This window comes from Mytilus trossulus, chromosome 4 (genome assembly GCF_036588685.1).
Source record: "Mytilus trossulus isolate FHL-02 chromosome 4, PNRI_Mtr1.1.1.hap1, whole genome shotgun sequence".
NCBI classification, from domain to species: Eukaryota; Metazoa; Mollusca; class Bivalvia; order Mytilida; family Mytilidae; genus Mytilus; species Mytilus trossulus.
This window is the reverse complement of record NC_086376.1, coordinates 31227655-31254945: the sequence shown is the minus strand read 5'-3', so window position 1 is coordinate 31254945 and position 27291 is coordinate 31227655. Positions and strand designations below refer to the sequence as shown.

Here is a 27291-nt window from a genome sequence, read left to right as displayed (position 1 = left end):
TGGTACAGATATTTTCTTAGGTAGAAAATCATTGATTTAACTCGATTTTGTAGCGAGTTAAACCAATCTCTTGCATAAAAGAGGGACGAAAGATACCAAAGGGACAGTCATGCAGTCGTATAAGATTCCATCATACTGACGATATGTGAACAAAACATACAGACATAAACAAATAAAAATGTCAAAAGTAGTGGAACAGCAGTCAACATTACGTTATAATCTTATGTAACATAAAAACAATTAATAAGTATGTAACAAAGAAACACATAAAAAAGCATATTGACAAATCACATTAGCAAAAAGGAAAGACAATGATACAAAAATTAACAATATCACAATGACAAGAAATATAAGAGTAGAGCAATGTTATATGTAACAAAGAAACACAAAGGGCATAATTACAAAGTAAAGTGTACTTGTTAAAATATGTAAACAACACACTAATAATTTGGAACGTCCGACAATTTTTTTTTACTTTAGTTTTATCAGAAAAGCTCTAACTCGGAATTTGAAAATCAAACACATAAAAATTATATATCTTGACCAAAATTTGATTTCACATTGAATGTGTTTTTTATCCGGGGATTTTTCTTATGTAGGCATTCATTTGTAAAACATTTTACGGTTAAGGTTTGAAAATCGCGGACAAATAAAGGCAACGATGGTTTACCAGTTTTCAAAGGTCATAAATCAATTGAGAAAAAATAAATCTGGGTTAAAAACTAAAATTGTGGGTTCCTGAATTCAGAAAAAAAATTCTTTGTTTCATAGACTTTAAACATTATTTGCTGTTAAATAATTCTTTCCAATGATATTGAGCGTTATTTTTTTCTAAGTCTTCTAGACCGCATGGTATCATCCAGGATTTGTGCGAGGCTTGGTTTAAATGATTCTTTCGTTTTTGATGTATGTGCTATGATTTGTTGTTTTTTGCCAAGGAACATTCAGCTCTTTTTTCGAATTATGAGTTAAAATGTCCCTTTGAAATTTTTCTGCTCGATTTTGAAGAACAGAAACACTGACTTCCGGGCTAACAACACCTTTGAAAACTGAATGTTCACCAGCATCATAGTTGAATCTGTGCAAATAGTATGATTGTTGTTTTTTTCTCTTAAAATCAAAATCTGATAAATAAAAATGAACCCAACTCAAAGAAAATTTTATTCGATATATTCATGATATAGTGATTATAAGTATTTTCTTGATATCGCGACAAAACTGTGATATCACAAAGGAATATTTAACAATACTTTTATAAACAATATTCAGTCATTATACATCTTGGTCATTTTTTGTTATTTATATTTCAAAATATAGTTCACTTTTTTTTGTTCTTTCAAACAACCATAATTGGTATACTGGCTATAAAAAGACGACGTACATATCTGTCATTTCCGCCTACTAGCTTTGCAATGAATACCATTTTGAGCTCTCATCACAAGTGCTGTTTGTTGCTCTGCAGTGTGGTTTAGGTCGAGCTCCAGGGTATACCTGAGACAAATCAAAGGAATATCAAAGGAATATCATGATATGATCTATGGCAGTATAAATGTGTTGTATAGGATAGGATTAAATACGTTTCTCATTTTAATATTTTTCAAGTTAAAGATACCTACAAATTACTTTTAAAGTAGCAATTTTCCTTTTTCGGCTAAACAATCGGGTTAATCATGAAAATGTATATTATTTCATACAAAACAGTTCCATATCGTCCCATATCCAGCCTAGCTGATATATGCACATTTTTAAATACATTTTCTGGTCTTGTATGAATTTTACAAAAATATATGCCATAAACTCTTAATTTACTAACTCTAACATATTTTCAACTGCAAATTTCGTTAACGAATTCAAAAATTCATCAAGCCCAGTGCCAAAATATGTTTCTATAATGAAGGATTAAATCTATTTGTCCAAAATAATTGCACACGACAAAAGCCTTTAAAAGAGTTTTACAAAGATTTTGTTAACTTTACAACTTTAAAAATCACAAGTCAGAAGACTAAATATAAAATCCAAGGAGAAAGAAGATCCTATTTCACTGAGAATCAACCGTAATGTGGCTCATGACTTTAATAAATTAGATGTTACATACAATGAAAATCTCAGTTGGTATGAAAATGTATATTATTTCATACAAAACAGTTCCATATCGTCCCATATCCAGCCTAGCTGATATATGCACATTTTTAAATACATTTTCTGGTCTTGTATGAATTTTACAAAAATATAGCCATAAACTCTTAATTTACTAACTCTAACATATTTTCAACTGCAAATTTTGTTAACGAATTCAAAAATTCATCAAGCCCAGTGCCAAAATATGTTTCTATAATGAAGGATTAAATCTATTTGTCCAAAATAATTGCACACGACAAAAGCCTTTAAAAGAGTTTTACAAAGATTTTGTTAACTTTACAACTTTAAAAATCACAAGTCAGAAGACTAAATATAAAATCCAAGGAGAAAGAAGATCCTATTTCACTGAGAATCAACCGTAATGTGGCTCATGACTTTAGTAAATTCGATGTTACATACAATGAAATCTCAGTTGGTATGAAAATAAGACAGGATTCTTATTATAACTAATGGAACATATGACATGTATAAGTATGTATTTTATCATTAAAAAACTATGGTTGAAACGCTTTTTTTACTATTTTTGACATTGAATCGATTGCTTCTGCTTGTTCACGCATGGTTGTTAAAACAATGGAATTTGATGCTAATCTTATAAGAGTGTGAGATTTAGCTAGCTATAAAACCAAGTTCAATCCACTATTTTCTACAAAAGGCAATGACTGAACCAAGTCATGAATAATACAGTTTTTATCCATTCGTCTAATGTGGCTAAGCTTTTGATTTTGCCATTTGATAAGTGATTTTCCTTTCTGAATTTTCCATGGAGTTCATTTGTTTTGAGATTTTACTTTTTCCGTGGTTTGGCCCATTTAATGTGTATGCTCTCAGAAGATTTTAAACGTTTGAATGCTCAGACTTTTGATCATGAGTATACTGTTGACCTTTATTACAGAAACACGAATTGTGAGCACTAAAATCATATATATAAGTATTTACTACTGTGACATGAGGAGAGACATAGTTACAATACTTGACTTAGTCCTGGTACATCGATTGGTTTACTGTTTTAAAAAAGTCTTATTTGCACATCTCCAGAGATATTTCATCAATACTAAAAACGGTCATTGGTCTTTTAAAAAGATACTATACGTACCTTTCGAGAATTCTAGCGATCACAGTTTTTTCTTCATTCATGGCAAAATTTTGTCCAATGCAGTTTCTGAAATACAAGCATTTACCTCGTTTATTCTATGATTAAGAAGAACGAAAATCTATAGATTTTTTTCCGAAGAATTGTTGAAATAATTGTAAATTAAAACATAATGAATATAAATTTACCAGTTATTACTGACATCTTTTTAAGTGTAACGACCTCTGAAAAATCTTCAGGCAATTTGTCAAACCTTATTGTTGATGCAGTTCTATGAATGAGTTTTCTCTATCGGTGAAAAAATAAAATTATAATTGTGTTGATCTTTAAGAACATTTTGGTCAATTTCAATAAAAAAAAACACTCCTACAAAATTATCTCGACAACAACATTAAAATGTTTAGGCAAGTACAAAATGTATTGAATAAGTTGTCACTGAAATGCTAATAAAAATCTTGCTTTAAAGACAGGACATTACTAAAACAAACTACAAACAGCTGCGCCTAACCGCTTTTAAGCCTATTTAAGTATCATATCTCTACAACAAATACAAAAATATTTCAAAAACAAAAATATTGACCAACTGAAAGGGAGTTATTTTAAAGTTCCTGGTTGAAAAGTGTTTCTATTGGAATTTCTTTGAATGGTGAATGAATTTAGACCTATGCATTTATCAACGAACTTTATCTGAAAATAGTCAACATAGATACAAAGAGCTTGTTTGCCATTAAAGTATTATAAGGAACTCTCAAAATCTCAAACGGTGCAGTTAATGAACAAAACACTATAATATAATCATAAAGATCGAGTTGCTTTGGTTATATTGATCTAAACATAATTTATTTTTACTTCATGTATTCCAAAGGACCCATACCGCTGGTACGCTAAAACTTAAAATTGTGTCAAAATAAACACGAACCGCAAAGCAGACTGTCTTTTATTATACTTTTATGTTGTTGAAGACCTATACAATCACTTTGATATCCATTTGACGTTACTCTGTACTTATACATCGCGTAATTGTGTTATTGTTCTATTATATGGCAAAAAAAAATTCTTGTCTTTCATTGTTTGCTAGTGTACTTTGTCTATATGTCTTGTTGTTTCTTTGTTTTATATGACGTGGCTCTGTATTAAATATCCTGTCAATGTGTTATTGTGTTAAGGTAAATTTTTGTATCCTTATCTTTCATGTTTGCTAATATGCTTTGTATACATGCCTTTTCGTGTTTCTTTGTTACATCATTGTTTGTTTTAATGGAAATTTAGTTATAAACCAATGTTGACTGCTGTACCCTTATTTTTGGCATTTATAACTAGTAAGTCTGTTTTGTTCACACATCGTTGTCAATGTAATGGACTTTTAAACAACTATTATACAGTGAAAGGTTTAGCTAGCTATAAAACAAGGTTTTATACATTATGTTCTACACAAAAAAAATGACTATATCAAGAGAGGAATATGACAACTTTGTATTTGTTTGGCTTTTTAACTATTTTGATCTGAGCGTCACTGATGAGTCTTATGTAGACGAAACGCGTGTCTGGCGTATAAAATTATAATCCTGGTACTTTTGATAACTAGTTATACGTTCGTTTCATGTGTTTGAGTTTTTTAATTTTGCCTTTTGATTACAGATTTTTCGTTTTAAATTGTACATCGAGTTCGGTACTCTTGGTTTTTTTTTTACTCTTTAAATCAACTCCCAATGTACAAAATGAATCATGTTACAAATGTTGCGAAAGAAAGAAAACGTCACTACCTTGGTCCAGCTGAAAATGGTATAAAAGCATACGAGTCCAGCACTGAGTCTCTGTCCTTTGAAAAACGACTTGGATCATAGGTCATGTGGTCCTTCCATACAGCTGGATTATGATGTAAACCGTATATATTAACAGAAAATGTAGTATCAGGAGGAAATGTCACGCCCTCTATTGTCACTTCCTTTGTTGATTGTCGTGATACTATAGGTACTGGTGGGTGTATTCTCATTCCTTCCTTTATACACTGTGTTAAAATATCGAATTGGCTTAGGTTTTCCCTAAATAAAACACAGATGAAATATTCCTTTTATTACTTAAGCGTCACCTAAAATTATTCCCCGTTTAAATTATCAAATTGGTGTACGTTTTTCCCGAAATTAAAAACAAATGAAATATTCTATTTATTGGTTAAGCTTCATTCAAAATTATTACCTGCATTAAAATATCAAACTGGTGCAGGTTTTCCCTAAACAAATAAAATATTCCTTTTTCTTGTTAACTTTTAAGCTTCATTTGCAATTAAATCTGCTCATTTAGATCTGCAAATATTTACATATGGCTTTAACAATTTCACATGCGTGTACTTCGGTTTACACCACTGACGAGAAATACATGTTCAAAATGTGCTTTCATGCATCAATTACCACCGTGTTGTATTTAAGAGGAATGGATCAAACTTTATTACAAATAGTTAAGATATTTCAGTTGACACAAAATATGTTCGACTTTAGTTATATAAGACACCTTGTTCGGCATTTTTTACATTTATTGCTTTTTGAAATTTTTTCAACGTTGATTCTTTTAAATACCAGTCCTATTCGGTACATCAAATTGAACTAGGTATCTTTTTTGCATATTCCAAATTATGTGCTTTTGTGATACAAAAGCAGAATGGTTCATGACTTGGGGTTCTTTTTTCCGCTTTCTGATTGCATAAGAATCATATAAGGAATGTTATAAAGGCACATCACCGAAATAGACTCTGGAGACGAGCCTTTTTGTCTTCTGATAATATTATTTCAAGGAAGAGATCAACATTTTCTTTTGTTAACGCCTGTCATGGTTGTTTCAGTTTATTAAAATAAATAAAATGTATAAAAATGTCTATTAAATTTTAAATTACTGTAAAGTGAGTTACTAGTTCATAAATACTAACCAAGTAACAAAGTCAGTATTATCCCTCAGCACTTTATCTACCTCTTGTTGACATAACTTTTGATATGACTGATTTTTGGCCAATTCATATAAAATCCATGATATTCCACTTGTCGTTGTATCATGTCCTAGTGGATTTAAATAAGAAAAATGTTAATAAAATAGTGTCTTTTGAAGGTAGCCTATATTTGCTTACATCCCCTCCATTTGATCTCTAGTGGGTAGTTGTCACATAAGCAATCAAATTACATATCCTTATTTTCATATCAGAAGACAACTGTATATTTACATGTGACCACCACAATACTACAAACAGCATTTGACTTATACCACGCGGTATGTCACTATGAGGAATGGTCCCATCTTAAATTCAAGCAATCAGAAAATTTGTGTTAACATGAACATTTGTGGTAACATGAACAATATACAATTATGAACCGTTGAAAAAGGAATATCCAAAATTGTCAACACGAGAAGGTTATTTCAATGTGGGCGCAACCCGAATTGAAATAACGTTTAAGGGTTGACAATTTCTGACATTAATCGATTCTACGGGGCCACAATTGTTTTCTTATACCGAACTAACAGCGGAAAGGCCTTTCGGACACTTTCTATATTCCTTACATAACAATTATAAAGACATGCTGATGTTTGAACATACATTTGTGTTCTAGAATTTCTAGAATGTACAACAAAGGTAGTATCTTTTTGTAAAATATTGATGGCCCTGAAAAGGACCGTTACTGTATAAGATATATCATCAGCTGCAGGCACTCTATTCATGTCTAATGTCTTATTTCCTCGTCTCTCGGTGGGCTTCCAGTGTAGCGTAAACGCTACCATTTTTTTTTATTACGTCTCTGACGTCATTTATGAGGATTATAACTCAAGTACAAATCAACAAACTCAAAAGGTTATTCGCCGGTGAATAATAGGGTTATTCACCGCTGGTGGAAATGTTTAGGGTTATTCATCCTTTCTTGTAATTGAATGAAAAACAAATGAATTATTCCATGTCACATGATAACGTTTTACCCAATAAAATGGTTTAAAATATATGTAAGGTATAGTAACAGCACTGACTCCACATGTGGAACAGGATTTGTTAACTCTTCCACAGAAGCCGAGATCATCTTCGTTGTTTTATGAGTATGTGGTTGGTGTTGCTCAGACTTAAGTTTCATATGTTGTGTTTTGTAGAGAGATGATCGTCTTTTCGTCATGTTTTGTTTTAGTTTTTAATGGCGATGTCAGTTTGTCTTAAACTTATGAATTTGAATATCCTTTCAGTTTATTCCGCTTCTCTTGCATAATTTGCATTTCTTGTTTCAAGAATTTTGATAAATTGATAAAACAAATCAATTTGATCTTTGCTTTTAATGAGATCTAAGAAAGACGAAATCACAGATGGTGCTTTAATTAGATTGGAGGTTGGAAATCTGAAAAACTTCTGGAAAAAAGATGTGTTTATATATAAACAGTTTGTGATTTTTATGACTGAAAATGAAAGAGTTTCTTTTCTCGCTAATAAAGATTTTTTTCAACAAGAAAAACAATGGTTTGATACTATTCTGGGATATATGGAGTTTCTCTCTTCAATTTACAGATATATGAAAATGTGGAATGAGTGCCAATGAGACAACTCTCTATCCATGTCACTATTTGTAAAAGTAAACCATTATAGGTCAAAGTACGATCTTCAACACAGAGCCTTGGTTCAAATCGAATATCAAGCTATGAAGGGCCCAAAAATGACTGGTGTAAAACCATTCAAACTGGTAAACGAAAAAAGAAAAACACGTACGAACACACATAAACGAAAAACATATTCCAGACTTAGGACAAATGTATCGGGTTTAAACGTTTTAACAGGCGACAACCTTCACGCTTACTGAAATAATAGTGAAACATCATAAGATAGAAACTAAACTATAAAATATCAATTGATATGTCTTTCCCTCAGTTTCAGTTTGTAACCCGGATTTGTTTTTTTTTTCTATCGATTTATGAATTTAGAACAGCGGTATACTACTGTTGCCTATTTTTAAATTAATTTAAAAAATATTAACAAAACAAGTTAACATACACTTAACGAATAAATGATCTATGACACAATACATGATTGATAAATAAAGAGTTAAGATGAGGGGAATCAGAAACTGAATGTACTTGTGGGATTTATGTACTTAAATACTTATGTTACTTTTTGTATTGAATTATTGGTATTTTTTTAAACGATACAGATAAATGATACAACAATGGAAATATAAATGAAATGTACTCATTATACATATTTTAATGAATGGTTTGTTGTTCCAATTTTGTTTCTTGTCCATGGATTTATGAGTTTTGAACAGCGGTATACTACTGTTGCCTTTATTTATTCAAAACACTACATGTAGAGGTAGATCATATTGATTATTGCAATTTGCCAAAAGTACATGTAAATGTATTCCAATTTTATTATTCAAAACGGTACAGCTGGACATGAATTACAATTATTGAAGAATTAAATCATACAAGTAAACATCAATTTCATTACTTTCCATTTCCCGTTCCTGTTGATTGCATGTTATTCTTTGTATAGAAGTCCAGGTATATCTCACTGAAATTGAATTTTGTATGGCCAATTCTAAAAAGTCATCGCTATCGAGAAAATGTCTTACGAGTATACAATACGAACCTTCGAACATGAAAGTATCCACTTCAGCTCTGATATCCGCTGGGGAAAGTCCAATTCCTGTTTCATCTTTTGCAGATAACAGTATATCTAAAAAATCCAAATATTTCTTCTTTTCTTGTTTTCCTGCTGCCTTAAAAACCCATAGCAAAATTGATATTAGTAAATGCAAAGATTTGTATAGTAAGATTTTGCTACTATACAAGTCCTTGGTAAATGTGATTTCAAAATTTATTCCACATCAAATTTTTGTTTATATTTTCGGTTCATACGGATAGTGGCTATACGTTGTTTCGTAAAATTTAAAATGATCACTATATTTTGTTATACTATAATTATTAAATCAAGTTTTGATTTTCGTTTTTACCGTAACGTTTTATTGGTTGAATCCAACCTCCAAAATTAGCCTCCAACTCTTATGTTTTAGTTAAATCACAATAATTAAAGCAGTCATTTCAAAATGAAGATCATATAAAAATATATATATAGACGAAACGCGCGTCTGGCGTAATAAATTATAATCCTGGTATCTTTGATAACTATTTTAAAAGACATTTTTATATGTTTCGGGCGCTGGACCATTTTTGAACGTCTATACCCAATTACAAAAGAACTCTAAAATGCATTTAAAAAAAATGAAAATTCAATATGTGAAAACATAAAAATCCCTTTTCTAAATATTTCACAATTACCAAAACTTGTTTCCTACTTTCAATCACTTTATCAGCAACACTATGTATATAATCACAGTCCTTATTGAAGGATCTCCCTGGTTTACTCATATTCCATATGAAGTCAATAAAATACAATACATTTCTGTAAAATAAATGAAAATGATTTTTTTTAAAAAGATAATTTAGGAATACAGCTTGAAATTCAATATATATACTGAGTGCCAATGAAAACGTAACACTTTTGTTTTTCAAAAAAATCTTACAATTTTTATTTTATTTATATTAGAACTTTGTATAGTTGGTTTAAAATGACTTTTGAGACAATTGACGACAACTTTACGGTTGAGTGATTTTTGGAACAAATGCGAAGTAAGGACTATTTTGAACGGACATAAACCGAGTTCACCGCTTTTCAACATAAGCACCATTTTCACGATTTTGTCATTTAAAGTTTGGCTTATGTCATGAATTTTCCCGCCCTTATTGTAAGGAAACTGCAATAAACATTTGAGTAAATGCCAGGACTTTCTGACAACCAGCAACATGCAGTTTTGGGCATGATCCAATGAAGCCTATCACTGCATACAATTACGAGAAGACTGAAGTTGTTGCCTCTACAATAACCCAAATCATCAACAAATTCAACCAAAATGATCATTTAATGATAAGCGACATCCCGGGGTACAAAAAGCAAGAAACGCTCAGCCAGACCGATACATTTGGTCTTAAACATATTCGATATTGACTCTGATTGGTGTACAAATATCACGAGAGTTCAATGGTGGTCACAGTAGATCCTTTGGAGCAATTTCAGTAAAGCACCATTGTCTTTTTTAGTGACATCTAAACGGCCGTAAGGCGTAAATATCGAATTCTGTATACCAAAAATCATTCATTGTGTACCAAAAACCGTCAGTGGTGGTTTCATAGACATGTGGCACCCATCTTGGCCAAAAGTCACGTGTTTCGCCCGATTTTGGTCCGATAGACCAAATTTTGCATCAGATTGGACATGGTTTAGACGATGAAAACCACCACCAATATCCTAAAGTCAGCTTGAGTTTGATATGCGGAACAAGTGGAACAACATTCCTCTAGATCACATTAAGCGTCCGGAATGATTAGTTCTACGGCGCTATCGAGATTGCGCTGCACAGCGGGATTGTAACATGTTTTGTTAGGACTGTAAGTTGATGATTCGACATTGGATGTTTCGTTTACCTATAGCGTCTGAAAGATGACAATGAGACATGTTTGTTTGATATCGATCTATTGTTAGGATTGTTAATTTTCAAGAACAATTTATTTTGAAAGATTATCATTTCTAATATAAATTTTATTTTTGAAAAACCAAGTGTTGCGTTTTCATTGGCACTCAGTATATAACGTAATGATACCCAAATTGCACCTATTTACGAAATATAGCAGTGGAAATCTTATAAGATTTCCAAAAGACTACACACGTTGTAATTTTATGATCCGATAGTATGCACGTCTTTCAACATAGGTATATATATTTAAATATACACACAACGTTTGTTGATTATGCCTGGAGATTATTTGTGTAATTTTTATGAACAAGTCACCGATGTTTTTATTTCTTTGTAAGATGCTAAACAAATGTGGTTCTTCAGATCAAACAATGAAAATATAATAAAAATTTAAAAATGATTTGCAAAGCGTATATAATACTTATGTAGAGAACATAGTCCAGATGAATTTACAGCCTTATCTTTTGATACAAAAAGTAAAGGTTGTCTTTCCAAAGGATAGAAATGTCAAAAACCGAAATTCTCAGTAAATATCCATCATTTATTTCGTAAAGTAGCTTATGAAGGTATATTTTTTGCTACATATTTTAATTGACTAGGTGAAAATAGCTTGCACGCAAGCTTTCGTCAAACATTCACAGTTATGTCGTATGGTAAAGAACGTCAAGCAAAAATTACTGTTCATATTCAGGTAGAAATATGTTTATATAAGATATAAAGAGGAAATCACAATCCTTAATTGATAATTACAAACAATATGGCAGCCAATACCAGATAACAATTAACAAAATCTTACACAAAGGTCAGGTTTATTAATAAATATCCTGAAAGGTTCATGACTCCAAATTGTTAATATATAATTATTAATGCCATATGAAAATGTTTACGAATTGGTTTTGGCAAATAGAACGTAATGTTCATTTCCTAACTGAATGGGTTTTTTTTTTTTTTTTTTAAATTGTTTATTTTTTTTCTTTTAGTTTCCCCCACACTTGCCTGTTTCTTGTCGCTACCAGATTTGCTACATTAGATATTGCTCTGCAGTACGGGTGTTGATCTCTAAAATACAAAAAAGTAATACAAATTAACATGCAGTAAAGTAGGTGTTTAACAGGTCGAGAACTCTAGATTTTCTGACGTCAGAATATATTTGCATAGTAATTTCCAAAACACAAGGCCCATATGGCCGTGAAAAACTGACCAATCGATTCTATGAACTACAATGCATTGTGGGCTACTACGAGTAAACTGCTACTTAAAACACGTGGAATTAGTGGGAAAACAGTCAACTAATATATTGTCTGGGACTCTCATTACCAAAGTTTTTATTCTGCAAATATATTTAATGTAAAATATATAACGTAATCTTCAATTTGCATGCTCAGATTAAAAAATATTGTTTATTGGCTTCACGATTCGACTTTCTTTTTCGCCTTGCAAAAGTAGTTGACCCGGTTTTGTGCATTGTTATGAACTGAACCTGCATTAATTTCACGACATGACACAGTGAAATATCCAATTAAGTGACTACTGTCCAGTAAGAACATCATTTGAGCTCTTTTAAACCTGTATAATGTCATTCAAAAATAATTTCTGTCTAGAAAAACACGGCGTGAAACTTTCATTGAAACACTTCTTTCTGTACAAAATGTGTAATTTTTTTTATCAGGACCTGAACTAATAGAAGGACATCATAATATTCAGTTAGCTAAAAAAAAGTGTTATGAATGCGACAGGGGCGGATCCAGCCATTTAAAAAGGGGGTCCTAATCCTAGACAAACGGGAAAGGGGGTCCCAACTACATGTCCCCATCCAAATGCACTGATCGTCACAAAAAAAGGGTCGATTCACCGGAACCCCCGCCCTTGGATCCGCCACTGAGCGGGTACGGTATATAGCTCAATACATTTTTATAGTTTCATTCATCGATAATATCCGTTTGTTGCTAATTTTATCACAAAATATACCTCAGAAGTTTTTTATCGTTCGGCTGCTGTCCTGTTGACATATGTAAAATATTTCCAATGTTAAAAGTCTCTCGATCATAGTGGGTGCCATATTACCTTTTTGTTTTCTTTTTAAAACGTGCTTTGTATATAGAAATAAGAAGATGAGGTATGCGTGCCAAATGAGACATCTTTCCAACAAAGACATAATTCAGTAATGTAAGCTATATAATTAATGACCCAAAAAATTACTTGTGTAAAACAATAAAAAAAAAAAAAAAACGGCCCAATTAAATATATAAAAGGACAAGAAATTTATCCTATCAAAACAAATTATATTGTATAGGAGCCTGTATTTCAGTGGTTGTCGTTTGAATTATTTTACATTGTCATATCGGGGTCTTTATAGCTGACTAGCCGGTATGGGCTCTGCTCATTGTTGAAGGCCGTACGGTGGTCTATAAATGTTAATTTCTATGTCATTTTGGTCTGTTGTGGACAGCTGTCTCATAGGCAATCATACCACATCTTTTTTTTTTTTTTATCATAGATCCAACGCTGCAATTTTCAAAAAAACACATCAAATTTTCCACCTTGTCGCACACACATATGGATAAAATCATTACAGCTTATTTCCGAACGCATGTAGAGAAAAAATTGTGTTAGCTTGCTTGCTTTGTTTGTATATTGTACAAAATATAAAATATACAAGTTAAACTATGCCTATATATTGTTTAAAGATGTTAATCTTATTTTTAAAGCTTCTATAAACAACCATACAAACAAAGCAAGCAAGCCAACCAAAGTTTTACTTTGCAGGTATAAGAAATCAGCTGTTATGATTTTATTCAGTTTGGCAAATGTCCGAGCCCGTTAAAAAACGAGCAAACTGAAACTACAGTTGCTGACTTCACTACCTTCAAAACAAAGGGAACAGTTTTAAAGTCCCATATACTGAAATGTTACAAAAAAAATACTTATAGATTTTGTTTACACTGCCATGTATGTAAATATTTCTTCGCTTTTTTACGAACACAAAATTCAAGGATCTTACATTTGCCTTTAATTATCTATACGAACATTGCTGTACTCGTGAATAGCAGCACCGATAGACTTGCTACATGTCCCTTCCTAATCATGTTTTTTTTCTTCTTTTTTTTCAATTTTGCCCCTTTAATAGTTTTACTGCTATAACTAGGAAATTACAATTATAATGACATCTGCAGGAGGAAGGGACTTGTAAAGTTTCTCCAAGGGCAATCAATAGTTGACGTATAAATTAGTAAGAGAAAAATAATAGAAAGGGAATTGTCGCAAGTCTACAGCAACGGCTGTTATCGACGGCTAACTTTACACTAGTAAGTTTGTCTGTTGGGTATTTGGTTTTTTTTCGCTGTTGTTTCGTTGCTGTCTGGTGGACAAATACATGAAATTTCTGTGACATCATCAAACATGTTAATGGCTACATATCGGGTAATTCAAACCCTTTTTTCTTCGCATAGAAACAACTCTTCGTTAATCTGAGCATGGAAGTAATACTTTACATCACGAACTATAAATGAGGATACACAAAATGAAAAAACTAAGCGAAATTGTGAATCCCGCATTGCACGAAAAAATGTGTTGTAATTCAGTAAACAAAACGTGTTCTTGGTTGATTGTAAACACGTAGTAGCCCATCATGCATTGTGACTCATTTAGTGGATTGGTCAAAAACCTAGGTAAAATAAATTGCGTCACATGTAAATAAACAATTACATGTGCGAGAACATAAGTATGCTAATTTATGCATTTCCATATAAGGTAGTGGTCCCGACCTGTTTAATCAAACTAAGAAAAGTTTAAACATGATATAATTTATCTACGCAAAGTTGTTAGTTACTTTCAGTGGGAAACAATGCATTGATTTCAATCAATATAATTATTCATTGATATAACTTCGGTCAATTTCTATAACGTTTTTTTTTCCTCTAAAGTTTTTGGCGATGCATGCGCTTATCTTTTTAGTATATTTTTAAATATAATTCAACTTTCAGAGACTATCTCTACATACTTAAAATGTATGTCTCATTGACATTCGGTCGACAATTCCGTTTATTCATATGTACAGTATATAGTCTACCTGTCTTTTTGGCAATCTGTTTGGTACGAAAAGGCACACTGAAGTATGATATCTAATGTACAGTTACTAATTAATTGGAATAACTCAAAACTTTCCCCAGTCTCTGCGTATGTATCTATAAGCCCCTGAAATTAAAAAAAAAATGCTAGTATCATAACGTTCATTATATGTCTATGATTCCTATTGAATACAAGTTTCACATTTAACAACATGTTGAAATCATGAAAAATTGATTGCACAAGAAAGTACATGTTGAAACATGCATTCATTTCAACAGAAAATGTCTTAAGCTGATCTACGCAGGTCCCGTTTTCAATGTCTCGGAAACGTCGGGAAAAAAATCATTTCTTTGTAGTGCCTGCTTCAAAATGCAATAAAACAGTTATAATAAAGAGCAGGGGTAAAAAGACAGGCATAACAAAAAATCACGATAAGACAGTATTCAAAACACAAAATAAAAAAAAAAACTTAACATCCCGAATCCCAGATAAAATTTGGAATGACCTCATGTGTTCTGTCACCCGTCGTCATCATTAATACATTCAGTGATACATGTAAGTCTCATTCGTATCGGTATAGTTAGTAGAGTTTGATAATATGATGACGTGTGCATATCTCACCCGTTTTAGTTCTTGACCAGACTCCTATAACCTTGTGTATACTTGTAGAAAGAAAAAAAATGATATCGTGACATAAACAGTACATACATACCAATAACTTATCTGTGCAGCTGTTATAGATTGTCTGATATGGTTTCAGTATCTCGAAGTGAAAAGCCGGGGTTAATAACCTACGGGAACGTGCCCACTTGGCTCCTCCGGCTAGTAGCAGTCCTTCTCCCAACCATGGTAAAGCAGGTCTATAATTACCACCAATTCCAAGAGGTTTGGGCTCTTAAAAAATAAATTCGTATTTAAAGTTATGAATAACTTATGTCGAGTTAGTAGGTTAACATAATGCAAAGAAAGACAACTTTTTTCTGTTTATAAAAATAAATTGATTGTAAAGACTGACAACTGTAAGAAATAGAGTTGAAAGTATTTTTAAAGAAATACATTTTTATTGCGTATTATTATGTGTTTTCACCAAAGTAAGTTGCAAGCTCAGTCGTGTTTTTTTTTGTCTCGTGTTGTCCTGCTGGCTCAGTTTCTCTTTCTTTTCCCGCATTATCCTATTTGTCAGACTGAAAACGTGTCTAGTTGAAAATGAACTCCGTGTAGACGACCGTACTTTGACCTATTACGATTTCTTTATATATATATTAAGTTTTCTCATTGGCAATCATACCAAATCTTCTTATATTTATTATCTCTGCAATTGATCTAAAGCGGAACAACACGAGACTTCACAAACACGACTGAGTTTGCATCTTACTTTGGTGAAAACACACAATAATACTCAATACAAATAAAAGATTGGAACCACTAAATCTCACTTACATATTCCCATTGAGGATTTAAATGAAGTAAACCTATGATTCTTCCTTAATTTGAACAGGCCGATTGTTTTAATCAATTGCCGTTAATTTCGATAGACTATTATTGAATAACTATTTCACAGATGACCCAGAATATTTTCCATCTGTTTTTATAACTCAAACTCCTGAAATGTCCATAATTTTTTTCTTTAAGCACGATGTCGTCACGATTTTAAACAGTATGAGTATAATATTACATGTATTGAAGGATAATCTCTTTTAATTCCATTCGAATCATTTTTCATTTTCATTAAAATTTTGAAAATCAAAGAAGAATCAAAAGTTTTATAAGCTTGTATAATTTTTCATCCTGTGATTATTGAAATTAAATTTTTGATATCATACCTGAAGTTTTTAACATGATTTTAATGGTATCTGGGTGAACAAGTTGAATACTCGGTCTGGAAAATCCAAACCATATACGAAAAAGTTTTGGAAACCTTTTGACGAGCGATTGAAGTTCATCTAAGTCAATACTGTTATTCTTAACATACTGAAATAGAATAATAATAATAAACAAGGATTTTTTCACATCAAACTAATTAATAGACAGACACACAGGCAGTCAAACAAGAAGGTGATACTACAAACGAGAGTACTTCGCTTCGATCCATTAATAGGGAACCAACATGATACATATCTGCATGGCTCTTTTCTAGGCTAACATGTATAAGAAACACTTCTCAATAGTTCGTGATACAAAAGAGTGCAAGGGGATTATATATGTTCCGGACCATATGAGTATTTGGACCATACGCGTATGGTCATGACCATATGGGTATATACTCATATGGTCCGACCATACGCGTATGGTCCGACCGTACGCGTATGGTCGGGGTAATTAAACCTCTGTTAGTTTAATTTTAATACTTCTAAATTCTTCATATGGTATATGACCGTTAATCAAAAGGACGCTATCATATAGGTAATTTTATTATTATATTATCATAAAAAGATGAGCTAAATAAAAATTTGAAGTTTCACCTACTTAATTTTACTTGCTTGTCAAAACTATAATAAACACAATTTATACTTATGGTCATTACCGAAGGTCAATAACGATTTGTTAAAAACGAGTGAAAGGCAATATTTCGACTTAAAAAAATAACTTCCAAAAATTGTTAATGAACTGAACAACATTACACAATTAAGGAGTAACATAGTTTTTTAATTGGTTTGTGAATATGATGTATTGCAGTCATGTTACGATATTTGAGATCTAGAGCTTCTTTTTTTAAAAAAAACACCGTAGAAATATCGGAATGGCCCAAGATGTACGCAGAGCTACAAAAAGGCTAGCTTTTCACTCAAAAAACAAAAGGTGTAAATGAAAAGGATCGTGCACAACCAAGACTATATAATTACATGTAAGAATGTAATTAACGTATGGAAGTAAATGTCACCCAAGCCTACAAGTAAGAATGTAATTCACGATGAAAACTAACTTTGGAATCAATATCTATTTTTTACGTAGTATTTGTATTATAAAAATAATACATTGTCATGTTACCATCATTTTTTTTAGATAAGTTTTTGTATTATTGAAACTTTTATAATGTTCTTTACAAAAAAATATACCTATATGGTCCAAATACTCCTATGGTCCGGCCCGTTAATAACCAAACGAGTATTATACTCATATGGTCCGACCATACGCTTACGGTCGGACCATATGTAGTATACTCATGACCATACGCGTATGGTCCAAATACTCATATGGTCCGGAACATAACAAACGGGGATTGATTTGTTATTAACTATTTTCAGTTCTTATAAAAAAAAAAATGTGTGTTATGATAAACAATGAGACAACTCTCCACAAGAGACCAACATGACACAGAAATTTTAAAACAACTATAGGTCACCGTACGTTCTTCGACAATGAGCAAACCCCATACCGCATAGTCAGCTATAAAAGGCCCAGAAATGACAACACAAAACAATTCAAACGAGAAAACTAACGGTCTTATTTCTATAAAAACAAATATAAAGAAAAAAAACAAATATGTAACACATAAACAAAGTTTACCGACAACCACTAAATTACAGGCTCCTGACTTGGGACAGGCACATACATACATAATGTGGCTGGGTTAAACATGTTAGCGGGATGAATACCCTCCCCTAACCTGGGAAATTGGTATAACAGTACAACGTAAGAACGAACTATAAAAAGCAATTGAAAAAGGCTTAACTCATTAGATGGACAAAAATACAAGTGGTTTTTGTTGTCTTTTTTACCAATGCTATAGTACAAAATGTATATGGTAAAAGTACGTTTCGGTTTTCCGTTGATTTTAATTAAAAACTGGAATGGGGTAAGAACCTATAAATCCAGATTAATCAGGGCCGTAACTACATTGTGGCAAATGAGGCAAATGCCTCATGTTTGAAATTTCAAAAAAAAGTAAAAAAAAGTAAAAAAAAAAATTTGTTCATTTATTGTCCAATACTGTATTACTATAGTCTGGGTGTTAACTTTCATTTGTAAACGTCAGATTTTGCGATGTTGCATGTCCATTGATGTCCAGATATTATGCGAGAAAATATTTTAAGACTATACGATGCTACTGCTGACTGGACACATAATAAAAATGGTCGTTCCTTCAAGGGGAATTGAATTTGATTTCAAAGAATACAAAACTGGTTTTTTTTGCAGATAAAGACTAGATAGCTGACATGGTTTAAATTAAAGTAAGGCCACCCAATTCCTGGTATCAAATAATTTGAAAAAAAACCAACAATGTATTGCTATATGACCTTTTACATTGAAGCCCTGTTAAACTTGCATTAAGTCGTGTTCAGACCCTTAAACAGAAAATAAAGAAATATGGAGTAAACGTGCACGGGCCTTATCCCACAGATTATCAATGCATAGAAAAAATACAAATGCTCAATATTCAAACTTTGTATTCCTGTTCTTTATCTTGAAAGTTGCTTGAGGGTCTTCAGCAATAAGAATCATTAATACCGTAAAACACGGTCAAGATGGTCCCTAGTGTCGATTTAAGCAGTATATTTTAAAAAAGTATTTAGTACTTAAATGCATGATTTTTATTAGTTATTAGTGGCTTTGGACTAGCTGTCAGATAACTGCGAGTACTCTCAGATCTGTTCATTGTGTCTTTTTGTGTCGGGATGTATAAGTACCCGGCCACGTCTACTTGTATGTTTGTCCATCTGATGAGTTTGAGCCTTTTTCAACTGATTTTATAGTTCGTTATTTATTGTACTGTTATACCACTGTCCCAGGTTAGGGGAGGGTTGGGATCCCGCTAATATGTTTAACCCCGCCACATTATTTATGTATGTGCCTGTCCCAAGTCAGGAGCCTGTAATTCAGTGGTTGTCGTTTGTTTATGTGTTACATATTTGTTTTTTTCTTTCATTTTTTTACATAAATAAGGCCGTTAGTTTTCTCGTTTCAATTGTTTTACATTGTCTTATCGGGGCCTTTTAAAGCTGACTATGCGGTATCGGCTTTGTTCATTGTTGAAGGCCGTACGGTGAACTATAGTTGTTAATGTCTGTGTCATTTTGGTCTTTTGTGGGTAGTTGTCTTATTGGCAATCATACCACATCTTCTTTTTATATTAAAGTATAATACTGCACTGTCACTATATTTTTAATCTAGTCATTTAAAATCCCCAAAGTCTAAGCACAATACAAGACCAGAACAGACAGACAGATCTGGTATTGATGATTATGAGAATTACGATATTTGCTTCATCCTAATATCTGCCTTTTAATGGTGTCCCTAAAACCTAAAAGACTTGAAGTCTTAAATTACAATGAATCTTTGTTTTTGTTTTGAGACCAGAATATTGTCGGAAAAAATAGCTAAAAATTCATTATGTTTCAATGTAAGAAAGAGTCCGAGAAACGCTCAGAATGCACGATTTTGCGTTAATTCGCTCAGAGCTTCTGGGGCCTTAAGCGGCCCCCAGACCCCTCGCCCAAAATTTTTCGCCTCGCTTCGCTCGGCGAATATATTTTGCCTAACAATTACAAGAGGCTAGTTACGGCCCTGTTAATCCTGCCATATTTCAAGCCTATCTCATACAAATATTTGTTTATTCCTAAGCAATAGTTTAAACATATTTATCTATAGTGGATTGGGAAACAAGTTTCGCAACTTATAATAATCCATTTCCACTTTGCGGGTGCGAGTGCTGCCTTGTAGCGGCATTAGCCTACTCTTTTTCGAAATCTACAAGGATGTCTTTAACGTGCAAGTGATATGGCTCTCTCTTAACACGGGTCAGCCATTTATCGTCCCCTTCCGACGGACTATCATCGTTTCCTCAAGACCATACTCGCAAATGGTGTCAAGGGAGAGCCGAAAATTGAGTTCCTGAAATTTTCATTCCAAACGGGAATCGAACCAGGAACCTTTGTGCTAGTAGTCCGATGCCTTTACCACTACACCACGGCTCTCCTAAGCAATGCCGATTATTAATTCTTCGCCACCCGTGTCATATGAATAACTGGTTGTATATTAACGTCCAGTGGCAAATATATCATGCATGTTCAGGATCAGATCAAATTTGCCAACCTTGGAGTTGATATAACTGCCATTAAAGGCTTATAACGCCGAATGAATCAAAGTACTGAAGTACCGAACATCGGATGACCGCAAATTCGTCAAGAGTGGATGGTCCGACAAGCACTTGTCTCACAAAAAAACACATCTCTTTTCTTGAAAGTGAGGTTAATGTTAAGATATATTTTTGTCTGTGACAAGTTCGTGCTTTGATGATACATTAATGACAGAGAATTCAGTCTCACCGTAGTGGCTATTAGTGCATTGTAGTGATACAAATTATATTCTTCTATATTATTTTAAATAATTCAGTGCAAGTGCATGGTGGACTCGTCATTCTTCTGTAATAATTCGATTTTTCTAATAGAATGGATTTGAGTAGACATTCGTATTTTCCCGCAAAAAAGAGGTAGATCCGAATCAGACATTGAATATTATGTTTTAAAGTAAAAGGTACAAGAAATATCATTGTTTATTATAGCTTTACTTACCAGTGATATATGCCCAGTAAGCCAGTGTTTTTCTGCCACACTATAACCGGGAAGATTATCAAAAAACTTCTTCTTCCGCTCGAAATTAACATAGAAGCGAATGCATATAACAAGAAGATACACCAATATTCCAATTACAAAAGTAGATGCCACAGATCCTGATAGTAAGTTGAAATACGCCATTTCAAATCAGTTTAGGTTACACAGGCCATCACCTTTAATCGACGCGGTTGTGGTAAAAATAGATTATTTATCTTAAATATAGGACAACTGATATTTACAGGTAGAATGAAAAAGGTAGAATGGAAAGGCTTAGAATAAGTGTATATAGGTAATGCATGTGTAGATGAAGTCTCTGATTGCACAGGCACATGTACTTGGTGCATACGTTAGTATAGACTTCCTCCTTCTTCCAAGGGCCACAGATTGTAATTGTATTGTGTATTTAACCTCTTGCTTCACATGTGAATGTGACAAAGACTTTAAGTGATTTCAAATAAAACATGTTGTATTGAATTGTCCTATATTTTAACCTTATATTTTGTCCTATATATTTTAACCTTTATAGGAATGCATTGTCATTGGGGCCAGAAACTCTCTCTAAAATAAAATAGTTTCCATATTATCAAATGCTGGTCTTATACTTATTGAAATACAAGATTTTCAAACAGAAGATGACTGCATCAAGCCCATTATCATAATAATTGGGGAGGGGGTTATTTATAAAATGCATATTCCTTTCCAATTACCATGTCTAAAATGTCAAATGTCGAATTCAATCCATGTGGATATCCTCTCCAGAACGTAGATTTAATCTTACATGTATAATAGTGTACTTCTCTTGTTTTAAAAGAGGGACGAAAGACATCAAAGGGACAGTCAAACTCGTAAATCTAAAACAAACTGACAACGCCATGGCTAAAAATGAAAAAGACAAACAGAAAAACAGAAAAACAATAGTACACATGACACAACATAGAAAACTAAAGAATAAACAACACGAACCCCACCAAAAACTAGGGGTGATCTCAGGTGCTCCGGAAGGGTAAGCAGATCCTGCTCCACATGCGGCACCCGTCGTGTTGCTTATGTGATTACAAATCCGGTAAATAGTCTAATTCGGTAGGTCAAATTCATGAAAGGGAAGGGGATTGTTGTTACGACGTAAGGAACATATCCGATATCATTTGTGAAACGGTTATTCCATAATTTTAAAAGAGGTACAAAAAACGATTCTAAAATTTAAAATTTCATAAAAACAATTCTGGAATAGAAGAGATATTGGAGTTTTGAAATTTAAAATATATTGGCGTTAAGATAAGGAAATTTGAAATGATGGCTAGTGCGATAATTATCAACAAAAGACCAAAAACAATGATCACTTATACAGTTACATTATAATCTATACATACATTTATAATATAAAGGTCCTGGGACAACAATGTGGGATGAAAAAATTGAAAAAATATATTCAAAAAAGAGGGGGGGGGGAATCTAATAATCAGGAATTTTCTGAAATATCAATTTTGGAAATTTGAAATATACAAACAATTTATATCACTCTAGCATTTACAAAAGGGCAGATTTCTCATCATCTGGAAAAAATGAAAAATTATGATATGTTCGAGTGCATTTGTTTGATTTGTTTTGTATATCTTATATCTTATATTCCTAGGTATATAATGGAGTTATTGTTGTATGTATCAACCAAATGTAACAATGACGTGTCTTTACTGAGTTTCGTCATAAACTGCGATTCATAGCAATTGTTCAGGAGAAAATTTAACGCTTCAATCATATCTTCACATTTCTAGTAATTGTGTCTAGCATATTTTCCTATATTTCCTTCAAACGAATAACAACTAATGAATTTGCAATGAGATTTTTCAAAATACCATTTGACTAAATATGAAGCTTTTTCTTGATAAGATTGTGTAAATGTGTAGTGAAGAGAGTAGAAAATCATAACTGTCTGCGGAATATACTTAACAAAACAGAACCTTGAAATTCGTTCTTTCTTTGGCCTTTTTCACTTTTTTTATCCGATAGTCACTATTAGCTTCTTATGTATACGTCTGGTTAACACAGTGTTTGGGTTTGTAATGACTCCCATCTATTCTTTGTTGGGCATTAAACAATGGACTTCATTAAAAATAACCGTTTTATTTATTGTCATATAATCCACTCTATTAACACAATGTAAAATTAAGAATGAAAATGGGGATTGTATCAAAGAGACAACAACCCGACCATAGAAAAAACAACAGCAGAAGGTCACGAACAGGTCTTCAATTTAACGAGAAATTCCCGCAACCAGAGGCATGAATATCAAAGGTATGCTGGTGTTCAATGAATGATTACAAATGATGACAGATAAGTATAACTACAAAGTGAACGGTAAAAAGACTGTGCCGGAATCTGGCAGATATGCAATAAATGATGCTGAATCTTCAACGTCAGCATGTAAATAAGGGGAAATTACAAAAGAGGGGAAAGTAACGAAGAAGATAGTAAATGTAAATCAACTTTCGGAAACATCATGAAATATATACGGACATCAGTACACTCCCCGTCTAGCATGTTATTAATGCCACTACACTATTCACAAGTTCTTGGCAATAGCACAAGTTGTGTCACTGGTCAAACGAATAGAGCTGGTTTTACACAGTCTTTGTCCAAAGTACGCACTATATCCACGGAGTAGCCTGCCATTTTTAATGCAATCCAGTTCGTCTGAAAAGATCTTGTTTTGCACAACTCGAAAAAAGGGATCATCTCTGCATCCCTAAATCGACACCTAGTTTCTTTTGAGATTATATTAACGAGAAAGTTCTTTATCAGCGCAATTGATCTAACAAGTGACTTCCTGTTTCCAAATCTTTCGAATATTTGTGATTCTAAGGAGAGTTTCTCGAGACTCGTTGTGTTACTACTTGTAGTGTGAGGACGTATTTCGTTATCAGTTTCAGGATAAATGACAGAAAAGCTTTTAATAGTTTGATCGGCATCATTTTTTTAATCACCGGACCAGATAGCCATGTACTATTTTCTAATTGCGAAGGAATTATTGATCGAGTTGCCAGAGCAGCTAGGTTGCCATCTGTATGCACATAAGACCATTGCTCGAAATCTGACACCGTGTAAATATTTACAACACGGTTTGAAACATAGTTGTAAAATCGTCGTGATGAATTGAAGATGTACCCAAGTACAATTTTACTATTGGTCAAATACTGAATATCAGACAAAGGTATATCTAATAACATTAACGGTACCAATTTTTCTGCACCAGATGCGCATTTCGACAATACATGTCTCTTCAGTGATGCTCGTGGCCAAAATATGTAAAATCCAAAGCTTATATAATAAAAAGATTAAGATAAAATTGAGAAAGGAAATGGTGAATATGTCAAAGCGACAACCACCTGACCATAGAGCAGACAACAGCCGAAGGCAATCAATGGGTCTTCAATGTAGCGAGAATTCCCGCACTCGTAGGTGTCCTTCAGCTGGCCCCTAAAATATGCATAATAGTACAGTGATAATGGACGTCATACTAAACTCCGAATTATACGCAAGAAACTAAAATTTAAAATCATACAAGACTAACAAAGGCCAGAGGCTCCTGACTTGGGACAGGCGCAAAATTGCGGCGGGGTTAAACATGTTTATGAGATCTCAACCCTCCCCCTATACATGTAGCCAATGTAGAAAAGTAAAAGAATAACAATACGCACATTAAAATTCAGTACAAGAGAAGTCCGAGTCCGATGTCAAAAGATGTAACAAAAGAAAATAAATAAAATAACAACAGACTACTAGCAGTTAACTGACATGCCAGCTCCAGACCTCAATTAAACTGATTGAAAGATTATGTCTTCATCATATGAATATCAGGTACAATCCCTCCCGTTAGGGGTTTAGTATCATACTATCATAAAATATATGAGAAGAACATAACCCGTGTCATGCCAACAACTGTTTTATTTTTTTTAGAAATAAATGTGTTTAGTTCCGATGCAAAGACCCTATCAGTGAATCAATGTTAAAGCCAAAATATGCAATCTTTAATGACCTGACAACAGTATCGTAACTATATCCCCTTTTAATAAGTATATTTAAAGGTTTTGTTAGTTCCTGAGGAGAATACTGACATTTTTGTGCTTTATAAAGAATATTTCCATAAACAATTGGATGTGAAATACCTAAACGTATAAGATGTCTGCATGTTGAGTTATATTTACGAATTATTTCCTTATACCGGTGATAAAATTTAGTAAATGTTTAACTAGTCGGATATTTACAAAATGAAGCGTGGTTAAACATGTTTGCGGGATCCCAATCTTCTCCTTAACCTGGGACAACATAACAACGAACTATAAAAAGGGTCTACTCATCAGACCATTATTTTCAGTAAAGCCATTAATGTCGATATCTAAAGACAATCGAGATTATCCACACCAACATAAAACGTCAGTACGCCATTCAATGTCGTCCTCAAAGCTGTTATGAATATTATAATTAAAACTAGTCAAGGAAAAACGAGTACGAATGCAGATATAGATCCATGGCTTTGATCTAACAATCATGATCATAAAAAAAGAACGCCTACAAGAAAAGAGACGTAATTTTAAGGATATGAGCTTGAACATAAAGTAAGACGGCTGACGCAAAGATACGTGATTTTTTTCGTTAAGATTATTACAGGATGGGTTATAGCTGCTGATAAAATCATATGCGCTGCATTGCCAATGACTTCAACAATATAGGTTCATTCATTTATTTATTGCACGGTGGTGCTTACTTGCAAAAAGTATTTCTAGGTTTATCATTTCACATCGGTCACCAGTATATTTAAAAGTACATCTGAAATATAACAAGGAACATTCATATGCATAACGACAATGTTTTGACAAGATATTTTTTTTTCTAATATACATGGATGCAGTCAACTTGAAGACATATTATGGTCAACATTGAGGAAAATTAACAAAACAGTAAAACATTCTACACAGAGGAAAGAGTGAACAGTATGGTATGCTGGAGTTTCTTATTGACAACATTTTTGTTGAATTTGGAGGTACTAGATTTTTTCAACAAATTGTCGACTCTCCTATGAAAACGAACTGTGCGCATTTTCTTGCAAACCTCTTTTTATCTTGATATGATATTGAGACACTTGTCACAAACATGAAGATCAAAGAATCCAAATCAACAGACACAGTATCCTCTGTCTCATGTACCAACTTCACCTGCAAATGAGATTTACATTTTCCAACTCATGCGGTATTTATGAGCTTGCAGCTGCTACTCAGACATTATAAAACTTAACCAGTGTCTCTTCAGAAAGTGAATGAACCAAGGGTATGTAAAAACAAAGTCTCGTCTTTTTTCTAAAAGAAACCAAATAGGAAGATAACAAGACCTCGCTAATACATGTAGATATCCGTATAAACTTCGCAAATACACGATGGTCTTGAAGTATATCGTCTATGTAATGTACCGGTGTTATTTATCAACCTTAAAACGTGTTATAACAATTTTTTGTTCGTCTTTCTAGATGGTACTGGCATTGTTTATCAAATCAAAAACGTGTTAAAGCGTTCTTTTATAAAATAGAAGATGTGGTATGATTCTTTTCTTTGTCTTTGTAAATTATTACTTTTACTGTATAGTCTATGTTTTTAAGTGTCTATTTGGCGTAGTTCGGTACTTGTACATCAATATTAAAAATGGCCGTTTCTTCGGTTTACGGTTACACTACTACAACAGCTTATGATCATTTAAACATGTTTAGCCCCTCCAAATTAGGCATGTGCCGGTGTTATATAGTCATTCTTCCCCCATGCCAGTTTTTCCCCCGGGGGAAAGACTGGCATGAGCCAATCTTTCCTCCGGGGAAATTTTGGATCATTGTCATTCTTCCCCTGCGGAA

General features: G+C 32.9%; 1 protein-coding gene across 1 annotated transcript; it reads right to left on the bottom strand.

Moving 5' to 3' along the window:
• Positions 1–1148: 1148 nt before the first annotated feature.
• Positions 1149–21634, bottom strand: LOC134715109 (cytochrome P450 4A4-like). The gene is made up of 11 exons (XM_063577027.1): positions 21357–21634; positions 16668–16815; positions 15557–15738; positions 14846–14970; positions 11773–11835; positions 9524–9647; positions 8835–8964; positions 6153–6279; positions 4996–5274; positions 3236–3301; positions 1149–1491 (listed from the first exon to the last, which is right to left on the bottom strand). Exons 1-11 carry the CDS (start codon positions 21537–21539, stop codon positions 1389–1391), a joined length of 1530 nt encoding a protein of 509 aa, XP_063433097.1. The 5' UTR covers positions 21540–21634; the 3' UTR covers positions 1149–1388.
• Positions 21635–27291: the final 5657 nt, after the last annotated feature.